Source organism: Somniosus microcephalus, chromosome 1 (assembly GCF_052327205.1).
Source record: "Somniosus microcephalus isolate GS21.2 chromosome 1, FLI_Smic_1.0, whole genome shotgun sequence".
Classification (NCBI taxonomy): domain Eukaryota; kingdom Metazoa; phylum Chordata; class Chondrichthyes; order Squaliformes; family Somniosidae; genus Somniosus; species Somniosus microcephalus.
Genome location: NC_140987.1, coordinates 398,985,974 through 399,006,629, shown reverse-complemented (window position 1 = coordinate 399,006,629; position 20,656 = coordinate 398,985,974). Strand labels below are relative to the sequence as shown.

At 46.5% G+C, this 20,656-nt stretch overlaps 1 protein-coding gene across 2 annotated transcripts in view; it reads right to left on the bottom strand.

Moving 5' to 3' along the window:
* frmpd3 (FERM and PDZ domain containing 3) overlaps positions 1-20,656 on the bottom strand; it is a 485,785-nt gene that overhangs the window by 243,398 nt on the left and 221,731 nt on the right. Inside the window, exon 3 of one of the 2 annotated variants that reach the window (XM_085997856.1) lies at positions 3,211-3,365. In XM_085997856.1, the coding sequence (XP_085853982.1) occupies positions 3,211-3,365 (155 nt within the window). Of the gene's footprint in view, positions 1-3,210; positions 3,366-20,656 lie in introns of those variants that run through there. The other variant, XM_085997864.1, reaches the window with a different exon arrangement.

The following is a 20,656-nucleotide window of genomic DNA, read 5'->3' as shown; positions in this document are numbered from 1 at the left end:
GCAGTAAGGAGGGATGATATATTAGCAGGTTCCTCTAATGAGGCCATATGGGTGGAGCTTAAAAACAAAAAGGGGGCAAGTACTTTGCTGGGAGTGTACTATAGGCCTCCAAACAGTCAGGGGGAGATAGAGGAACAGATATGTAGGCAAATCTCAGAGGAGTGTGCAAATAATAGGGTAATAATAATGGGGGATTTCAACTTCCCCAATATTAACTGGGATAGTCAGAGTGTGAAAGGCTCAGAGGGGGTAGAATTCTTAAAGTGCATCCAGGAGAGCTTTTTGAGCCAGCATGTAGAAAGTCCTACAAGAGAGGGGGCGGTACTGGACCTAATTCTAGGGAATGTGGCCGGCCAAGTGGAAAAAGTGCTAGTAGGTGAGCACTTTGGTGACAGTGACCATAATATAGTAAGATTTAAGGTGGTCATGGAAAAGGACAGGGATGGGCCGGAAATAAAGGTTCTAAATTGGGGAAAGTCGATTTTAATAGGATAAGGCAGGATCTGGCCAAAATGGACTGGGATCAGCTACTTGTAGGAAAATCCGCATCAGAGCAATGGGAGGCTTTCAGAAGGGAGATTGGGATCATACAATGGCAACATGTTCCCGTAAAGGTCAAGGGTGGTTCCAAAAACCACAGGGAACCTTGGATGTCAGGGGATATACGAGAATGGATTAGGAAAAAAAGGAGGGCTTTTGGCAGATACAAAAGGCTAAAGACGGAGGAAGCCCAAGAGGAGTACGAAAAGTGCAGGGGGATACTTAAAAAAGAAATTAGGAGATCAAGGAGGGGCCATGAAATAACACTGGCGAGCAAAATAAAGGAAAATCCTAAGATGTTTTATAAGTATATTAAGGGTAAGAGGATAACTAGGGAAAAAATAGGGCCCATTAGGGACAAAAGTGGCAATCTGTGTGTGGAGCCGGAAGATGTAGGAGGGGTTCTAAATGAATTTTTTGCATCTGTTTTCACTATGGAGAAGGACGATGTAGACATAGAAATAGGGCGGGGGGACTGTGATATGCTCGAACATATTCACATCGAGAGGGAGGAGGTATTGGCGGTTTTAGCTGGCCTAAAAATGGATAAATCCCCAGGCCCGGATGAAATGTATCCCAGGCTGCTGTGTGAGGCAAAGGAAGAGATTGCGGGGGCTCTAACACATATATTCAGGACCTCTCTGGCCACAGGGGATGTGCCAGAGGACTGGAGAACAGCTAATGTAGTACCATTATTCAAGAAGGGAAGTAGGGAAAAACCGGGGAACTACAGGCCAGTGAGCCTAACATCAGTGGTAGGAAAATTATTGGAAAAAATTCTGAGGGACAAAATTTGTCTCCACTTGGAGAGGCAAGGATTAATCAGGGATAGTCAACATGGCTTTGTCAAGGGAAGATCATGTCTGACTAATTTGATTGAATTTTTTGAGGGGGTGACTAGGTGTGTGGATGAGGGTAACGCAGTGGATGTGGTATATATGGATTTCAGTAAGGCCTTCGATAAAGTCCCGCACAGGAGACTGGTCAAGAAGGTAAGAGCCCATGGAATCCAGGGTGCCTTGGCACATTGGATACAAAACTGGCTTAGTGACAGAAGGCAGAGGGTGATGGTCGAAGGTTGTTTTTGTGACTGGAAGCCTGTGGCCAGTGGGGTACCACAGGGATCGGTGCTGGGTCCCTTGCTGTTCGTGGTCTACATTAATGACTTGGATATGAATGTAAAAGGTATGATCAGTAAGTTCGCGGATGATACAAAAATTGGTAGGGTGGTAAATAGCGAGGAGGGTAGCCTCAGTCTGCAGGACGATATAGATGGGTTGGTCAGATGGGCGGAACAGTGGCAAATGGAATTTAACCTGGAAAAGTGCGAGGTGATGCACATTGGGGGGACTAACAAGGCAAGGGAATACACAATGAATGGTAAGACCCTAGGCAAGACGGAGGGTCAGAGGGATCTGGATGTGCAAGTACACAGATCCCTGAAGGCGGCGGAACAGGTGGATAAGGTGGTAAAAAAGGCATATGGGATACTTGCCTTCATTAGCCGAGGCATTGAATATAAGAGCAAGGAGGTTATGATGGAACTGTATAAAACACTGGTTAGGCCACAGCTGGAATACTGTGTGCAGTTCTGGTCGCCACACTACAGGAAGGATGTGATCGCGTTGGAGAGGGTGCAGAGGAGGTTCACCAGGATGTTACCGAGGCTGGAGCGCTTCAGCTATGAAGAGAGACTGGGCAGATTGGGTTTGTTTTCCTTGGAGCAGAGGAGGCTGAGGGGGGACATGATTGAGGTGTACAAAATTATGAGGGGCATAGATAGGATGGATGCTGAGGAGCTTTTTCCCTTAGTAGCGGGGTCAATAACCAGGGGGCATAGATTCAAGGTAAAGGGCGGGAGGTTTAGAGGGGATTTGAGGAAGAACTTTTTCACCCAGAGGGTGGTTGGAGTCTGGAACTCACTGCCTGAAAGGGTTGTGGAGGCAGGAACCCTCACAACATTTAAGAAGCATTTGGATGAGCACTTGAAATGCCATAGCATACAAGGCTACGGACCAAATGCTGGAATATGGGATTAGATCAGACAGGGCTTGATGGCCGGCGCGGACACGATGGGCCGAAGGGCCTCTATCCGTGCTGTATAACTCTATGACTCCGCTTTTGTGCAGCCATTATTTAATTTCACATATGAGCCATCTTTCACCATGGTGTGATTTTTAAAGCCCAGGTGGAATACAACAGTTGTCCCACAAATAGAGCTTACTGTCGTAACTTGATAAAGTTCTATTATACCCTGCAAAGTATCTCAAACCTTATTAACTTGAACCCATCAATGGGAATGTTAGGGAGAGGATGAAAAAAAAAGGTTTCCACACTTGACAATGGGAAGGGCAGGTTGGGGCTTGGGCGTGGTGCTCCCCACGGTTAAATATCATGCTAACACTCATTTGGTTCACTCATGAATAGTAGCCACTTGAGTGAAGTACTCGAGGGCAGTTGTTGGCCAAGTAATCACACTCCAACATGAGCCAGGGCATTCGGGAGAGGAGGGGAGAACACTGGTGAAAGAAATGGGGAACACATTATAAGAATAACTGAGGAGAGGAACAAGAAAGTCCTCATGGTTAGCTAAGGATGTATGCAGACATAGATTGATAAAACATTTGAATATAAAAAAGAAGAATCCCCCAAAACACTTTCATGTCTCACCTGGTGACACAGCTCGCACTATCACAGGCTTCTCGCTACCAGCCACAAATCCAAAACCGTAGACAGGGTCCCGTTTAATCTTCACTTGTCGAGTGGCTAAGGCAGATAGGTGGCCACATTCCATGTCATTGAGGGATACTGCATGTATCACATGACTGCAAATGAAGAGGTTAAAGGTCAATAATACTTTTTGCCACCATTTAATCCTTAGAGCAGGCAGCAGCTTAAAAAGTACTTCCTCTTGAAATTAACTTCCACTTTTTGGTTCTAGGCTCCTTTAAAAATGGTTTATTTGTACTCAAAAAATACAAAGACTTTACATACCCTGGACTCAAGAAATGCATTTAACTAGGCAATTAGGAGACAGCTATTTAATTTGCATTGAATTGCAATCCTGTGGGTTCATGAAGGGTTTTGATAGAATAATTAAGGAGAAACTGTTTCCAGTGGCAGAAGGATTTAAAGTAATTGACAAAAGAACCAGAGGCGAGATGAGAATTTTTTCTTATGCCAGCGAGTTGTTTTGATCTGGAATGCATGGCCTGAAAGGGTGTTGGAAGCTGATTCAATAGAAACTATCAAAGGGGAATTGGATAAATACTTGAAGGGGGAAAATTTGCAGGGCTCTGGGGCAAGGCTATGGGAATGGGACTAATTAGAGAGCTTTTTCAAAGAGCTGGCACAGGCACGGTGGGCTGAATGGCCTCCTTCTGTGCTCTTTCATTCTATGAGTCTATGAAACCAGGAGAAAAATAATCATTTTCCATCTTCCTTATCATCTTAGCAGACCAATGGCAGAAATGGAACCCACCTGGGGGGTGGAGGACTGTAATTCAAAGAGAATCTCTGGGGTAGAAATTGGTATATGTTTCACCCATTTATCGGGTCTGAAATGAACGCCATGAAGTTTAATTTTGCAGTACGATGTCTCGTGCCAGAACGCCGCTGGGTGTGTGTGTGATGTCATATTGATTGAGGTGTTATGATCAGGCTTTAGGGCTGTGAAAGGAGCAGACAAGATGGCCTATTTGATGGCGCTGCGCCTGTTTTTCAAGTTTCATGTTTTCTAAACTTCACTCAATTTTGACTGCTTAGAGTAGATTTTTCCAAATGATTACACCTGATTAATGGATGTAACCAATCAGAAAAATTGACAGAGGATCCATCTATTTAGTACAGCTTCCAATTTTCCAGTTGGGTTTTGTACTGGAGACAGAAGCGGCCACGGGTTTGCAGTTAACTATATTAATATTAGGCGCTGATGACTATTCAGATGTCCACACAATTTTTATGCTAGTACAAGTCATCGACCTGCTCAAAGCCCAGGGCTGTTAGGGTTTGCAGTTAATGGAAATGTATTTAAAGAATTCCACAGTAAGATTTATAACAGCATCTTCACACTATTTCTGAATTTTTGCTTGCTATTTATTTTGTTTGCTTCCTGTGTCCACTTAGCTGTTTAGACTGCCATTTTTGCAAAAACGTGTTTCTGAATTGGAATTCCTCCTTCACTTATGCTTTTTGAAGGAAGAGGAGGATAAACAATAGAGGGTTGCCAAGCAGGTCAGGCTGCAAAAGAGACAGACTGAACCCACTTGTCAGTACCCTCCCAACTACATTTACAGGGAGAGGCACATCTAATTGGCAATGATTATGTGGACCTGAATATACAATCTCAGGATCAGTTATATAGCTATGTACAATCTGTTGTGAGGACTGCAGCAGCTGGCACTACCAGTAATATAATAGTCAGCTTTATCAGTTTTATCATGCCTGAGAGGAAGTGGAAGAAAACTTTAGGGTAAAGTTGACTCTTCTTCTGCCTAAGAAGAGGAGTCAGTTTTACCCTAAAGTTTTCTTCCGCTTCCTTCCAGGCATGATAAAGCTGTCCTGCGAAGGTGTGCTGGTATGGCAAGCAGGGCCACCCCCTTGTTACCAGCTCATACTTCACCATCTCCACTTCATCAGCTATCAAGCAGGTTTGGTGTGATGTGCCCCTTTATCATTTGGCTACAAACCCTATTTTTTATCCTCACATTCATTGTGACATCCATATGGTTTTGCCATGCACTTTTGTAACACAAATAGCTCTTATAAAGGCTGATATTTATCTTTCTCTAACATGTTAAAAATCTTGATCTATGTGCACTCATTGCCCATATCTTGTTGTCAACTTTATATCCACATTTATAATGGAAACTGCCTATGCAAATATATCTCACTATAATTACACCCTCCCATGAGTGGTAGTGCTGAAGAGCCTCAATCTCGTAGCTCCAAGCCCCTCAGTCTATACTGCAGAATAATTGCAATGCTCCAAGCAATTTGAATTCTCTGCTGCCAAAATTTCCCAAGTTTTGCTGTTTAACCTTAAATAATAACATAAAATCAAAATATATAAAAATAAGGACTGAATTACATCCCTATGTCCTGGTCCAACTATACCCTGCTCTCTAAGACCGCTTCCCTAAAAGACTTTCTGTGTGCAATGTAGGGGGTTTTGGTTTGGGGTTTGTGTCTGGCCAGTCAGGCGTATCTGAGCTGCTCCAGCCCCGTGCGGTTTGAATCGCTTCCCCTCTGGTTCTGACCACCGGACTTATTACAAGCAGCGATATAAACAAAACGAGCCCAGTGGTTTGGTGCAAAGAAAACCAATGTTTATTAAAAATAGAGAAAAATAAACACTATACAGAGAAAATCACTATGTATGTAACACAATTACACTTAGCGGGGGAGGAGAAACGGACACATCGAGAGAAAATGACTAAAATGACAATTTTAGCAATCCCCTTAACTCCCACCCTTTACACCTATCTAAGTTGTCTTGCGATGGGCCAGAAAGTTTATGCTCACCAGTCTCGGATGTTAGAACGCCTGCTCCGTGCCCCGTTGCCTGCCGATGTTTTTAGGGTTTTCACCGCCCAGAGCAGAGATACCCCAGTGATTCAAAGGTAACTGCGGGTATCCTGCTTCCCTTGGATGGGCTCTTCATCGTCGATCTTCTTGATGGTAAGGCAGGGCACCGGAGTCCAGGCGAGAGAGAGAGAGATGGCTTCCCGAGGGACTACTTATACCCCTTTCTGGGAGCCCTTATCACTTGCCAGATCAGCTTGTTTCTTTGTCTGACCTGGACGTGTTGAAGTCTATAAAAAGGAAACCGGTCTGGGCCCATCGACCTGCATGGCCGGTTAATCGGTCTTTAAACGTCCTATAAGTGTTTTCCTTTGTGTAACTGGTCTTGTGATGGGGCCATTCCGGTTTTAATGCCCCATTGATCGTTTCCAAACAGTGTTGAAGTCAGCTAACGAAGGTCTGAATGCAGCTATTACCCGTTGATTGTCTGTGCAAACGGCCTTGATGGGTTTTAATCAGAGGCCCGAATGCCACTGTTTGCTTCTCATACATAAATGCAGAAGGCCTGTCTGCCTTCTAATTTCTGGAACATTCCTTCTTTGTCAATCCAAACCTGAACTTTGCAGGCCTTGGCCATGAGGTTGACCGTAGCCATCTTGTTGGGCCCTGGAGCCCTGGATTTTAAACTCAGTCCAGCCAGGGTTTCTCCAATAAGCCAGAAGTAAATCTTCAGGGGAGACATGAAATTTGCGAATCCTTTCAGCAATGAGATGGGAAATTAACTAGTATTAAAAATCTTGTATATGGCACACTCTTTCTGTCCATAAAACCTGCTTCCTACTTTCTGGTCATGCTCTTGAGTTACATTTTATGCCAATATTTAACATTAAAATGCTTATATAAACATTTATAATGGAAAACCCCAGAGCAACCCGTCAACATTTCATCATCTGGCCAGATACAAATGAATACGGTTTCGAAAATTAGAGCTAATGAAGAATGGGAGACTGGCCGGAAGCATGTTGGAACAATTGAGTTGAGAGGTGAGAAAAGAATTGAATGAGGATTTCAGTAGTTGGGAGGCTGAGAGAGGTGTAGAGGTTGTGGAAGTAGAAGTAAGCAATCTTGGTGATGGATAAGATGTGGGGTCTAACCTCAGCTCTAGGAACAGAATGGCAAGGTTATGGATGGTCTGATCAGCCCTAGCAAGTGGCCAGGGTGGGAGTGGAACATAGGAACAGGAGTAGGCCATCCAGCTCCTCTAGCTTGTTCTGCCATTAAATTAGATCATGGCTGATCTGTAGTTCAATTCCATAGAGTGAGTGGTAAACAAGCAGAGTTTATGTCAGGGGCCAAAAATGATGGCTTCAGTCTCCCTAATGTTAAGTTGGAGGGAATTGTTACTCATCCATGACTTGATATTGACCAGCTAATTTGACAGCATGGGGGAGGTTGTGGGGCCAAGGTGAAGAGGTACAGCCAGGTGTCATCATTATGCATATGGAAGTCGATTCTGTGGATGATGTCACTGAGGGGCAGCATGTAAACAAGTAAGAGGAGGGGGCCAAGGATAGACTCTGCAGGTGATGGTGTATGGTTAGGAAGAGAAGACATTGCAATAGATGTGCTGGCTGTATTCAGACAGATAGGAGTGCAACCAAGCAAGGGTAGTGCCATGGCACTGAACAACTGAAGAGCGGAGGAACAAGACATGGCCAAGTGCCTTGTGTAAAGAAATCGAAGAGGGCAACAGAGTATGGTCACAGTCACCGAGAATGTCACTTGTGACTTTGGCCAGGACTCTTGGTGTTGTGAGAACCGCCATAGACAGATTGAAGAGATTCAAGCAGGGAGTTTTTGGAATGATGGGCATGGAACTGGCAGATGACCGCATGTTCAAGGATCTCAGAAAGGAAAGGTTAGAAATTGGGCAGTAATTGAAGAAGATGGATTTTTTTTTGTTGAAGAGTTGGTAATGACGGTGGTTTTGAAAGGGAGAGGGATGATGTCTGAGGAAAAAGATCCATTAGCAATTTTAGCTAGTATGGGGTCAGAGGAGAAATTAAGGCCGGAATTTTCCCAGTGCCGAGTGTACGGGTTTGGAGGTGGGTCGGCAGTTAAAATCATGGAAAATGACAGCGCGTTGGGAACCCGCCGTCATCCCGCCGACTTCCACATTTAACTCGGACGCATTTTGAGGCATGTCACGAACCCGCTCGAGAGAGGTGGGTGACCTCATTGAAGTAATTAACTGCTTACTGAGAGACCCTTGAGAGGCTTTTTAACATCATGTTTTGGCTTAAACTTCTTGCGCATGGGAATCATGCATCTTGGGAACCTTGCCTGTGAAGGGGAGGTGGAAGCTCAGGGGCCATTGTGTGAGTCCATTAATTGACAGCTGGAAAAAACACATAAATACTCCCACATTACACCTGCTTCCTTGCCTAAGGGAAAGGCTCTTGCTGACACCATTTTGTGCAGAGATTTAGCTGTCAGGAGTTTGCAGGTCATTTCTGCAACCTCGGAAGCCACTCTCAGCACATTGCTAGTCACAATCAGAACATTGAGGGATTGGGCCTCTGATCTCCACTTTACCTGCCATCTATTTGATCAACATGGGTGCCGCTTATGCTGTCTCACCTTGGACCTCAGAATCGGACCAAGATGAGCCCCAGCACCAACAACACCAGCCACACCAGCAGCAGCAACAACACTAGCCATCTTCTCAATGACCTAATGCTCCACAGGAGAGAGGGACTCAGCACAGAGAAGTGGGAGTGCTTTGAGAAGAGACCCCACTTCCATGTCCCCTCTCACCACATTCCTTCTCATGGGCCACCTGCACTTCCCCGCTAGCAAGGAGCTGGAAAGCACTTTGCTGCACATCAGTGGGGCGATGAACGGCCAAGTCTACGTTAATACTCCTCCTCAAGATGAGGTCAATGAGCGTCTGCAATCTGTTGTTCACAGTAAACATGTTTTCATCAGACTGGCATATTTGCTGCTTCATGCAGGTGGCCACCCTTTCCCTGGAACAGCACATCGTCAAGATGGTGGTGCTTATGTTGGAGATAGACTCCTTCATTCTCTGCACATTTTTTAAAAATTCGTTCATGGGGTGTGGGCGGCCCTGGCAAGGCCAGCATTTATTGCCCATCCCTAATTGCCCTTGAGAAGATGGTGTTGAGCCGCCTTCTTGAACCGCTGCAGTCTGTGTGGTAAAGGTACTCCCACAGTGCTGTTAGAGAGGGAGTTCCAGGATTTTGACCCAGCACACATCATGGCTGCAAAAGCTGCCAGAGCCTCATGCAATTCTTGCTGCTCCTCTAAGATCACCCTCTTTCTCGATGGCCCCCGAAGTTTAGCATCTGCATGCAGCTCAGCAGAACTTGGTGTGTCCTGCGCCCTCCGGCGAGGACTCTCCACTGCTGTGCCTGTTAACAGCATCTTCTCTTGCTCACTTGTGATGTGTGAGACACCAAGTGACAACACTACTCTATCTCTCACGGGACCCACCGAGGTGTGTGTATCTGCGCTGGTGCTGGCTGCGCATGGGTCTGCTGACAGTGATCCCTCAGAGAATGGAGATTCCGCTGAGGAATCGTCTTCCTTCTCCGGCTGGACAGTGGTGGTTGGCACTTGATGGACCTGTGGGAGAGTAAAGAGATATATCGAAGTGTTGTGATAAGAATGGGTAATGTTACCATTATGCACATGATGAGATTTCACTGGCCGCTGACATCAGTAAACATATGGATGACTGTTGTATGCCATGTGGCTGTATGAGATTTAATTCTGTCACCAGGTTGCTGAGAGGTCCCCCTCTCTCTGATGCCCACCACCAGTAGCTTTGTAACTCGAGATTTCTAGGGCCTCCTCCTTTGCTAAAGTCAAATTTGTGAAGACTGGAGGGCCACCTCCGGTCCTCTGCATGTCCCTGTTGTTGAAGGCTCACTTCTCCTGCAAGGAGGGAAAGAAGAGAGCTTTGAGTGAGAGTGATGGAATGAGTGTAAGGAATGGATGGGTTACATCTGTAGAGGGCGCCAATGCCAAATGGCCTCCTTCTGTGGTGTTGTTTGCTATGATTGCATTAGGATGGAGGGTGACTGTCTGGTGGTTAGTCAGATGGGGATGTGAGTAGGCACATAGACAGAGAGGGATGAGTGCACCTACAAGGTAGGTTGGTGTAAGGAATGATATACAGGAGTAGGCCTGGGAAGGCAGAGTGATGGGGTTTGGGTGATCGGCACACCAGGATGTAGGTGACTGTGGCACTGCACTTACCTTTCCTGACCTCATGAGATCATTGCATCTTTTGTGGCACTGGATCCACATCCTCCTCACCACATAGACGCTGCTGACCTCTGCGATCTCTAGCCATGTCCTCTTTGTTTCTTTGGCTGTTTTTTTTCTGCCATCCTCAGGGAAGAGGATCTCCCTGCGTGCTCTTACTCCCTGGACCAACACTTCCAGGAAGGCATCTGGAAATCTTGGTGCTGCCCTCTGTCTTTGTGTCTTCGTGACCCACAGAATTGTCAATGTTATTCAGCAATTTTGAGCTCTTGAAATCACCTTGAACACTGCTACAGCAACTTTCAAATGAGATGTGTGCAAGACTGCTTTAAATATCAGCACTGAAAATGAGTCATCAGTGACGTCATCAGACCCGCTCCATTTAATTGGGCCGGGAAACACGCATGACTCTTTCAATTGGTGCCATTGAGTGAAGCGCGCAGTGCAGAACGCACTGTTGAATTTTTCGGGATAGCGGCCCGCACGCACCTGAACCGACTCCAAGGTAAAGATTCCGGCCTAAATGTTCAGAAGTTGAGTGGATCAAGGGATCAGGAGGTGAGCTTTATGGAAGAGATGAGTTTGAAAAGTGCATGGTGCGGAGATGCGGAAGAAACTTCAGAGTGATGGGGAATCAGATCTAGAGTGATTGAGAGAGTTGGGGGGATTCTGGTAGCGAGGGGAAAGAAAGGGGAGGTAACAGCACAGTCAGCTATACATATAGTCTCATTCTTAGAGATGAAGAAAATCATCAGGCCTTCCTACTTGGTAATGGAAGGGGTTGGAAAAGGGTTTTAAGGAGGTGGTTAGTCATAAACAAAAGAAGCCTTGGGTAATCCTTGAGCCCCAAGGGTGATGTTGGATGCAGTAGGCAGTTTAGGTGAGTAGTAGGTGATGTGCCATCGATAACTCAAAGACAAGGGCCTAGAAATTCAGTTGGCGCCGCGCCAGGGCTTTAGCGCCGGAAATTTAGCGCCGGCGCTAAGTCCCCCTGCGCGCGCCAAAAATTCAGTAGCGCCGCGCCCAAACGGCTGCCGGCGCTACAGGAGGGTGTCAGCGCCTCGAAATGGGCGCTGACTGCCGCATTGTGGCGCAATTCCGGCGCTGCGGCACCCGATGCGGTGCGGCAGGCTGGGGAAGTGCAGGCCTCCTCCTTCAGTTAAGGAGGAGCTGCCTGCACCCGCCCGCTGGCCGTTGAAATCTTGAAAAAAATGAGCCCGGCACCTCGGAGAAGTGCCGGGCTCGCAGGCCAGACGCATCTGTTCCGCGGGGGGGCGGTGGAGGAGTCCGGGGAGGGAGGTGCGGGCAGGCGGCCGGCGGGAAAGCGGCCGGCCGCCGCGCGACCTTAATGCGCCGGCGCTAACTCGCGTAGGACTCTGCTGAAACATCGTTAGTTGCGGCTGCCACAGGCGAGGCGGCCGCAACTCAATTTCGGCATTGGGGCCCGTCACCACGGCAACCAGGACGCTGCGCACACCGATGACATCATCAGTGCCAGCGCAGCGCAACCGGTCTAACGCCGATGGCAGGGCCCCACTGAATTTACAAACCGGCCATAACTCCGGCGCTAGGCCCTCTAGCGCCTCAAATGGGGCGCTAATCCTACTGAATTTTCAGCCCAAGGAGTTTAAAAGGATTCAACTAAAGGCTTTTAATCACTAAGAACATTGCAGGTCTTTACACATCGGGTTCGTCTGATAGAATGACTCATACAGCTCTTGAGACCTTTATATGACAAAAGACAGGGGCGTAGCCAATACACACAATAGGAAAAAGGGGGCGGTACCCACAATACAAAGCAGGTAAAACACAGGGGCTGATGAAGGCATATATTTCATCACATTCACCCCTTCTACAGATTTAGTCTGTCCGGGGGTGTGATAGTCCCTCCTGAACGTCGCAACAGTACCTCGGGTTCCGACCGGGAGTCCGTGGTGCCCTCCTGGGCATACCCATGTGTTGGGGGTGTTGCAGGTACTTCTGGGGGTGGTGAGCCTGGGGATGGTGGAGGTTCTTCTGGGGGTGGTGGTGATGGGTCGTCGTCGCTTCCTGCCGAGGCGAGGTCCTTTATGGACACGGTGTCCTCACGCCTGTCGGCGTGCTTGATGTACGCATACTGTGGGTTTGCGTGGAGTAGGTGTACTGCCTCCATGAGTGGATCCGTTTTGTGGCCCCTCACATGCTTTCGTAATAGGACTGTCCCTGGGGTGGAGAGCCACGAGGGTAGGGACACTCCTGAGGTTGATTTGCGGGGAAAAACAAACATCTTCTCGTGAGGAGTGGCGTTAGTAGCAGTACACAGTAGCGACCTTATCGAGTGGAGTACGTCTGGGAGGACCTCTTGCCAGCGGGAGGTGGGGAGGCCTTTAGACCTTAGTGCTAAGGTGACCGCCTTCCACACTGTCGCGTTCTCCCTCTCCACTTGCCCATTACCCCGGGGTTATAACTAGTGGTCCGACTCGTGGCTATCCCCTTCGACAGCAGGCATTGGCGCAGTTCGTCGCTCATGAACGACGCCCCCCTGTCAGTGTGGATGTAGTTAGGCATGCCGAACATGCAAAACAGGTTGCCGAGGCACTTGATGACCGTGGCACTGGTCATGTCTGGGCAGGGGTAGGCGAATGGGAAGCGGGAGTACTCGTCCACAATGTTGAGAAAGTACACATTGCGGTCGGTGGAGGGGAGTGGTCCCTTGAAATCTAAGCTCAGGCGCTCGAATGGCCGTGTAGCTTTGATCAGGTGGGCTCGGTCGGGCCTGAAAAAACGGGGCTTGCATTCCGCACAGGTGCTGCAGTCCCTGGTCATAGACCGGACCTCCTCGATGGAATAGGGCAGGTTACGGGATTTTATAAAGTGGAATAGCCGGGTGACCCCCGGGTGGCAGAGGCCATTGTGGAGGCCCTGTAGCCTGTCCCCCTGGATGCTGGCACACATCCCTCGTGATAGGGCGTCGGGGGATTCGTTGAGGGCCCCCGGCCTATATATTATGTCGTACTCAAACGTGGAGAGTTCGATCCGCCACCTGAGAATTTTGTCGTTCTTGATCTTCCCCCTCTTTGTTGTTAAACATGAAGGCTACCGACCGCTGGTCGGTAAGCAGGGTGAAGCGTTTGCCGGCTAGGTAGTACCTCCAGTGCCGCACTGCCTCCACTATGGCCTGGGCCTCCTTCTCTACTGAGGAGTGCCTGATCTCGGGCCCTTGGAGGGTTCTTGAGAAAAAGGCTACGGGCCGCCCATCCTGGTTGAGAGTGGCTGCTAAAGCGAAGTCGGACGCATCGCTTTCGACCTGGAAAGGGATGTTTTCGTCCACTGCCTGCAGCGCGGCCTTCTCAATGTCGTGTTTAATGCTGTTGAAGGCGGCGTGGGCCTCGGCCGTGAGCGGGAAGGACGTTGATTTCAGGAGGGGATGGGCCTTGTCGGAATAATTGGGGACCCATTGGGCGTAATAGGAGAAGAACCCCAGGCACCTTTTCAGGGCCTTGGGAGTGTTTGGTAGGGGTAGCTCCCGTAGGGGGCGCAATCGGTCGGGGTCCGGACCGATTTCCCCGTTTTCCACCACGCAGCCCAGGATACAGAGGCGCGTGGTGCTAAAGACACACTTATCCTCGTTGTAGGTGAGATTGAGTCTGAGGGCGGTTTTCAGAAATCTCGCGAGGTTCGAGTCGTGGTCTTGCTGGTCGTGGCCGCAGATGGTGACGTTGTCTAGGTATGGGTAGGTGGCTGTTAACTGGTTCTCATCGGCCATGCGGTCCATCTCCCGCTGGAAGACCGAGACCCCGTTCGTTACCCCAAAAGGGGCTCTGAGGAAGTGGTAGAGGTGTCCGTTCGCCTCGAAGGCGGTGTATGGACGGTCCTCCAGCCTAATGGGGAGCTGGTGGTATGCCGATTTTAGGTCGATGGTGGAAAACACCCGGTATTGCGCGATTTGGTTAACCATATCCGCTATGCGGGGCAGAGGGTAGGCGTCTAGCTGGGTGTATAGATTAACCGTCTGGCTATAATCTATCACCATCCACTTCTTCTCGCTACCCTTAACTACTACTACCTGGGCGCGCCACGGGCTGGTACTGCATTCGATGATACCCTCCTGCTTGAGTCTTTCTACTTCCGACGCAATGAACCGCCTATCCTCCCAGCTGTACCGCTTACTCTTGGTCGCTATGGGTCGACAGTTGGGTGCGAGGTTGGCAAACAGAGAGGGCGGCTTGACCTTCAGGGTAGCCAGACCGCAGACTGTGAGGGGCGGCTGGGACCCACCGTAGGTAAGCGTGATACTTTGGTGGTGGCACTGGAAGTCCAGACCCAAGATCACGCTCACACAGAGATCTGGCATTATCAATAGTTTAAAATCTCTGTAATCAGTGCCTTTTACCGACAACATAACCGCGCAGAAACCTGTAATTTTTGAGGTATGAGTCTTATCAGCCATGGCGATTTTGCCCTGTGTGGGGACTATCGTTAGTGAAAGTCGTTTAACCAGTCTAGGATGAATAAAGCTTTCGGTGCTCCCGCAGTCAATCAAGCATTTAACCTTGTTCCCGTTTACTTCAATGTCCATCATCGATTTAGACAACGGATGCGGCCTGGATTGATCCACTGTGATCGAGGCCACCAGTGGGTCCTGGAGGTCCGTGTAGTCGGGGCAAGATGGTGGACTCCATGAGGGTGGACAAGATGGCGTCCAAGATGGCCGCCCCCACGGCGCGCACGCGGCGGTGGTGGAGTTGGAGGCGGGGTTCCCTCTGCAGACTTTGCTGAAATGTCCTTTCTTCCCGCATTTAAAACAGGTGGTGCCCTTCGCTGGGCACAGATGCCTAGAGTGTTTGTCCTGGCTGCAGAAGTAGCATTTCGGGCCCCGATGCATTGCGGCAGTAGTGGGGCTCCTGGGTGGAGGCTGGGGCTCCGATGGTGCTGGGCTGGCCTGAGACCTGGGAGGTGAAGATGGCTTCCAAGATGGCGGCCCCCACGGCGCGCACGAGGCGGAGTGGGCCGCGTGGCCTGAGGAACAGGATTCAGAGTTCCTCTGGGCCATATCCAGCGATCGCGCTATACCCATAGCCTGTTTTAAGTCCAGTCCCTCCTTTTCAAACAGTTTCTGCCGAATGTAATTAGAACTGAGGCCCGCAATAAAGGAGTCTCGGATCAGCTCCTCCGTGTACACGATGGCAGACACAGCCTTACAGTTACAGTCTCTGCCCAGTACTTTTAGGCTTAGCATAAAGTCCTCTAGTGACTCACCATGCCGCTGCGTGCCAGTAGTCAGAAGATGCCTGGCGTACACCTCGTTTATTGGCCGCACGTAGTGGGCCTTCAGAATGGTGCAGGCATCCCCGTAGCTGGTGGCATCTTGGATGAGAGGGGAGACCCGATGGCTCACCCAGTTTTGCAGGATTCCCAGTTTCACGTCTCCGGTGGCGGTTGCGGCTGCTATGGTGGTGGATGAGTTTGCAATGAAAAATTCGATGCATTGGAACCAGTGTCCGAACTGTGTGGCTGTGTCTGAGGCATGGGGGTCCAGATCCAAGCGCTCTGGTTTCAGGAGTCGATCCATCTTGGTGTTTTAGTGATTAAATTTGATGTGCCATCGATAACTCAAAGACAAGGAGTTTAAAAGGATTCAACTAAAGGCTTTTAATCACTAAGAACATTGCAGGTCTTTACACATCGGGTTCGTCTGATAGAATGACTCATACAGCTCTTGAGACCTTTATATGACAAAAGACAGGGGCGTAGCCAATACACACAATAGGAAAAAGGGGGCGGTACCCACAATACAAAGCAGGTAAAACACAGGGGCTGATGAAGGCATATATTTCATCACAGTAGGTACACTTAAAGGCTGCATAGTATTTACAGAGGAGTGAGAAAAAGCTCATATATTTCATCCAAAGAAGTTATTCTTTTCTAAGAGATTGTAAAGAATTCTGGAAACAGCATTCTGAAAAGGGGACATTGACCTCTCATGGTCTGGCCCAATTAGTATTCAATTTAATATCTAGTCTTTGTTTTTGCTTCTGCAAATTATTTTTAGTTGTTACTAAATTTTACAATAGTTTAGCCACTATAAAGTAGTTTAATGGTGTGATCTGTCATCTCAATTGGCAGAAGACATAGTGGTGCATTCAACATATTTACTGAACAATTTACTGCTACCTTGTCTAGTGGGTCTGTATCTCCAATTCCTGAGAGAGTCTACACCTCTCATTCCCTAGTGATCTGGAGGAGTAATATTTCCAATGGTGATCTAGGAGACTTCCCCTGATCATCTACCGTTAATTATTCACAAGCTTGAAATTAGATGAGCTGAATTTTAGATGGCTAAAGTCATGACTAAACCTGAATGCTCTTGACCACGCTGCACTGAACACAAATCAATTCACACTAGAGTTTTCTTTAATACAGGCTGGCATGAATGTCTTCAATATGGCAGGATCCATTTTTAGGCATTACACATGCTGATTTCAGGCTAGTTTTATTACTTTAAAATCAATCAGTCAATGCCTCTGTTAATTTAAAAGTAGAAGTGCTCATTAGTCACCACACCAGTAAATCAACATTTAATCTACCTTTAAGCAGGATGAAAGAGTTACAGAAAGCTAAACAAAGAATTGCCACCTGATCTGTTTGCTGCTTATTTCAATGAAGTTCAAAGTGAAATTTCAAGTTAAATAGTTATCAATAAGTTAAAATTCAGGCAAGAAAAGGGCTAACATACAGAACTTCAAAAGTCAATAAAAATAAATGATAAACCTTGAATGTTATTGACTCTCTGGTATTAGTGATCCTTTCCAATGAAAATGTAAATGGAATCCTAGGGTCTTTCTTGCTTTACTTATTAACTTACATCATCCAGTGGAATAGCTCATGGTAGAAAAGCAGAAGAACATTACTGCTGACAAAATATATAAAGGACTTTTGAACTCTCTCTTAATAAGGACTGCATTAATTACTAGATTACATTTATATTCTTCTGTGGCTACCATGGGAGTGCTTTATGGGAAATTAATTGTTGGAAAGTTGTGGAAGCTGCAATTATCAACCTGGGAATTTAGAACTATTCTTACTTCCATGCTGTGAGCTGTAGCCTGGTCACTGAAGTTCCAGGGAGATTGTAACATAAGTAATAAACTTTTACATTTATTGGCCCAGATCTTGCTGGAGTGGGGCATCTTGCGGCATGCCCCGTTAGCTAGATTTTTCCCTCACCCTTCAGCTCAAAATGTTTTTGTCCTGTAAATTGCTGGAATTGTGAGCTGATAACGTCACGGCAAGGGCTACGGGGCACCTGGGACCTTAGTGAATGACGGGACCAACAATGTATCTCCTTAATCAATGAGATTTAAAGATTGAAAAAGAAACAGAGGAACGATGGAGAAAGGATGAATTAGAGTCAAATCAGAGAGAACAAAGAGGCAGAAAGGAAAAGTAAGAATTAAAAAAAAAAGTTATTTTAAATTTAAAAAATCACTAACAACAATTTACAACCTTTAGGAATGAGACTCCACAGTTTAAATTGTTCCTTTTTTGGGCTGTAGAGGTTGATTGGCATTGCAGGAACATAAATTACCTCATTAAAAAGGTACTTATGTTGTTAAGTAGCAGCCCTAACTTTCTACAGTGAGGTTAACTGGCAAGTAATGTGCAAATGCAGCAACTTCATGAAACTGACGGGGAGGTTAACAGCGAGCTGCCGTTTTCACGACGTTAACAGTAGAGTGGTGCAAATCGTCCAGCAGCTTGTGGCGATTCGCAATTCACAAGATATCTCTTCCTAAACAATTTACACATTAATAATGGCCAGCTCCAGTAAACTTGCCATTATTTTGGCAGCAAAATCTGAGCCATAATGTGTGAGTTTATTCTTTATCACTTAGCAATAAAACTATGGTGAGCATAATATTCTAAGTCTAAATGCTTGGGGAGGGTTAAACATTTTCACTGATTTTCCCTTGATCATGTATATGCCCGAGTCACTATGCCCCAAGTGTTAAAAACATTACAAACAAGGAAGGGGTCAAATAGTGAGCAATATGTGCTCTCTGAATAGCCCTACTGAGTTGAAAACAAAACATTTTTTCTACTAGGTGTCAACAACATTTTGAAAGCTACAGAGTACTTTCAGGACTGGAAGAATTAATCAGCATAAATAAACACAACAATGTTAAATTACCTCTGGGAATTCTCAATCAAGTTTCATTTTCCCCAGTGAAATATGGCAACCACCATAATGCATCTTTTGGCAGATTCTGACTGATTAAAAGCCAGATACATCACCCCCATTTTATTTTGTTAATTTACTGCAATCACTGCGGAATGATTACTGTTAAGACTTCAGCTATTTTGACTCAAGTCTGTGCTTCTCTCGCTCATTGAATGCTGGCTCCTTAACCATATACATTTTGACACTCAGTATTTCAAAAACTGATGTATTGTTTGCGCCTTGATTAAAGGAGCAAGACTTGCAAAAAAAGGTCTGAGTGAGTTGCCTGCAAATGACAAAGTTTATGAGTTAATAAATGGCGCAAAGATCTGAATGTTTGAGGAGGCTGACTTGCTTATAAAGCAGTTTGAAGTTATTTAATGCAGGCCAACCTCAGCATTTCTGACACATATCAGTATTGCATTCATAGAAACATAGAAGATAGGAGCAGGAGTAGGCCATTCGGCCCCTCGAGCCACCGTCTTTACTGGCTATCAGAGAGTTTTCACATATAATTCTGAGAGAATAAACAGGTGAAGATTTGTCTGACTCACATGTGTTATTGAGTGAAGCGCTGCATTCTAAATGTTTTAGAATTTTGGCAGGTTATCACCCAATAATTATATTTTGGATCAGTTAGTAGGCATCAATGGTAAGGCACTTTGAGTTGTGATTGGGCAGCTGTGAATTCCTGTACTATCACTGCTATATATCTGTATTTCCATAGCAGGCAGCTGAGCATTTTAAATGTTGTATTTGGCTAAAACTTATTCTTGAACTATGAATAAAGACATTCAAAATTACAGTAACTTTCAACATTAGTTGAATAATTCTCTTATGTTTTACAACTCTGGTTCATTAGGGGATCAAGAAATTTAAGACTTTATTTCAAAAACTGCGGACTCACTTACTGTGCCCTAGCTTCCACAGGTACTGGAGCTGTATCTATTCATGTATATACTCAGCCTGTACTCTAAAGGGTCCCATACCAAGCTTGCTGCTTTAACCGAGCAATTCACCTTGCTACGACTCTTAAGGCTACACAGAACTGTAAGTTGAAATCTGCACAGATGCAGTTTCTGTTTGCCCAGTATGACGTGCACACTGTTCCCATAGGGCACATCACCACTCAAACTTAACTAAGTTTAGAGAGTTTAGGTGCAGGTTGGCAGAGCCAAGGCTTAATGATCTCAAATGTGTGCCCGGTTACTGTGCAGCTTACCAGCATGCAGCACTGGTTCCATCGTTATCTTACCCATCAGTGCATTGGCTTCAGTGTTACCTGGACCAGAGTGGGAAGAATCCCTTCTCCGTGTGGCAGGTCTACCCATCCAGGTTCCATTAATGAGTCAGGCTGATTGATCAGTTATCAACAATGCCCTGGATTGGTGTACCTTTGCCTCAGGGGAATGACTTGGTTACAAACTTCCATAATCAGTGTATCATCTTGGTGCCACTTTGAGCCAACGAGAATAATCACTATTTGGTCATTGGGCAATTAACAAGAGCAGATTTCAGGTGGTCTCTGTGATGTACAATACAGTTCTGATGAAAGGTCATCAATCTGAAACATTAACTCTGTTTCTCTCTCCACAGATGCTGCCTGACCTGCTGAGTATTTCTAGCATTTTCTGTTTTTATTTCAGATTTCCAGCATCCGCAGTATTTTACTTTTGACTTGCTTTACTGTATCCTCACATTTTTGGTCTCCTCACATGGTGGGTAATATTGAGGCTTCAGAATGGATGCAGGGGAGTGCCACTAGATTAATTCCCAGTTTAAAGCATCTTAGTTATCAAGATAGACTAAAAGAGCTGGGACTCTGCATTTTAGAGAAGCGTAGACTCAGGGGTGATCTAATCGAGGTTTATAAGATGATGAAGGGAATAGACTGTGTTCCAGTTGATAGTTTGTCCAATTCAACAGGTTAGGGAGGACCAGGGTCATAATTTTAAGTTGTACAAGGTCAGATCTAGGTTAGATGTCAGAAGGTGGCTCTTTTCCCATAGAATAGTGGACCTCTGGAACAGACTGCCAGCTCGTGTGGTGGATGGCGATTCACTGAATTCCTTCTAGCGAGCATTGGACCTGATTCTGGCT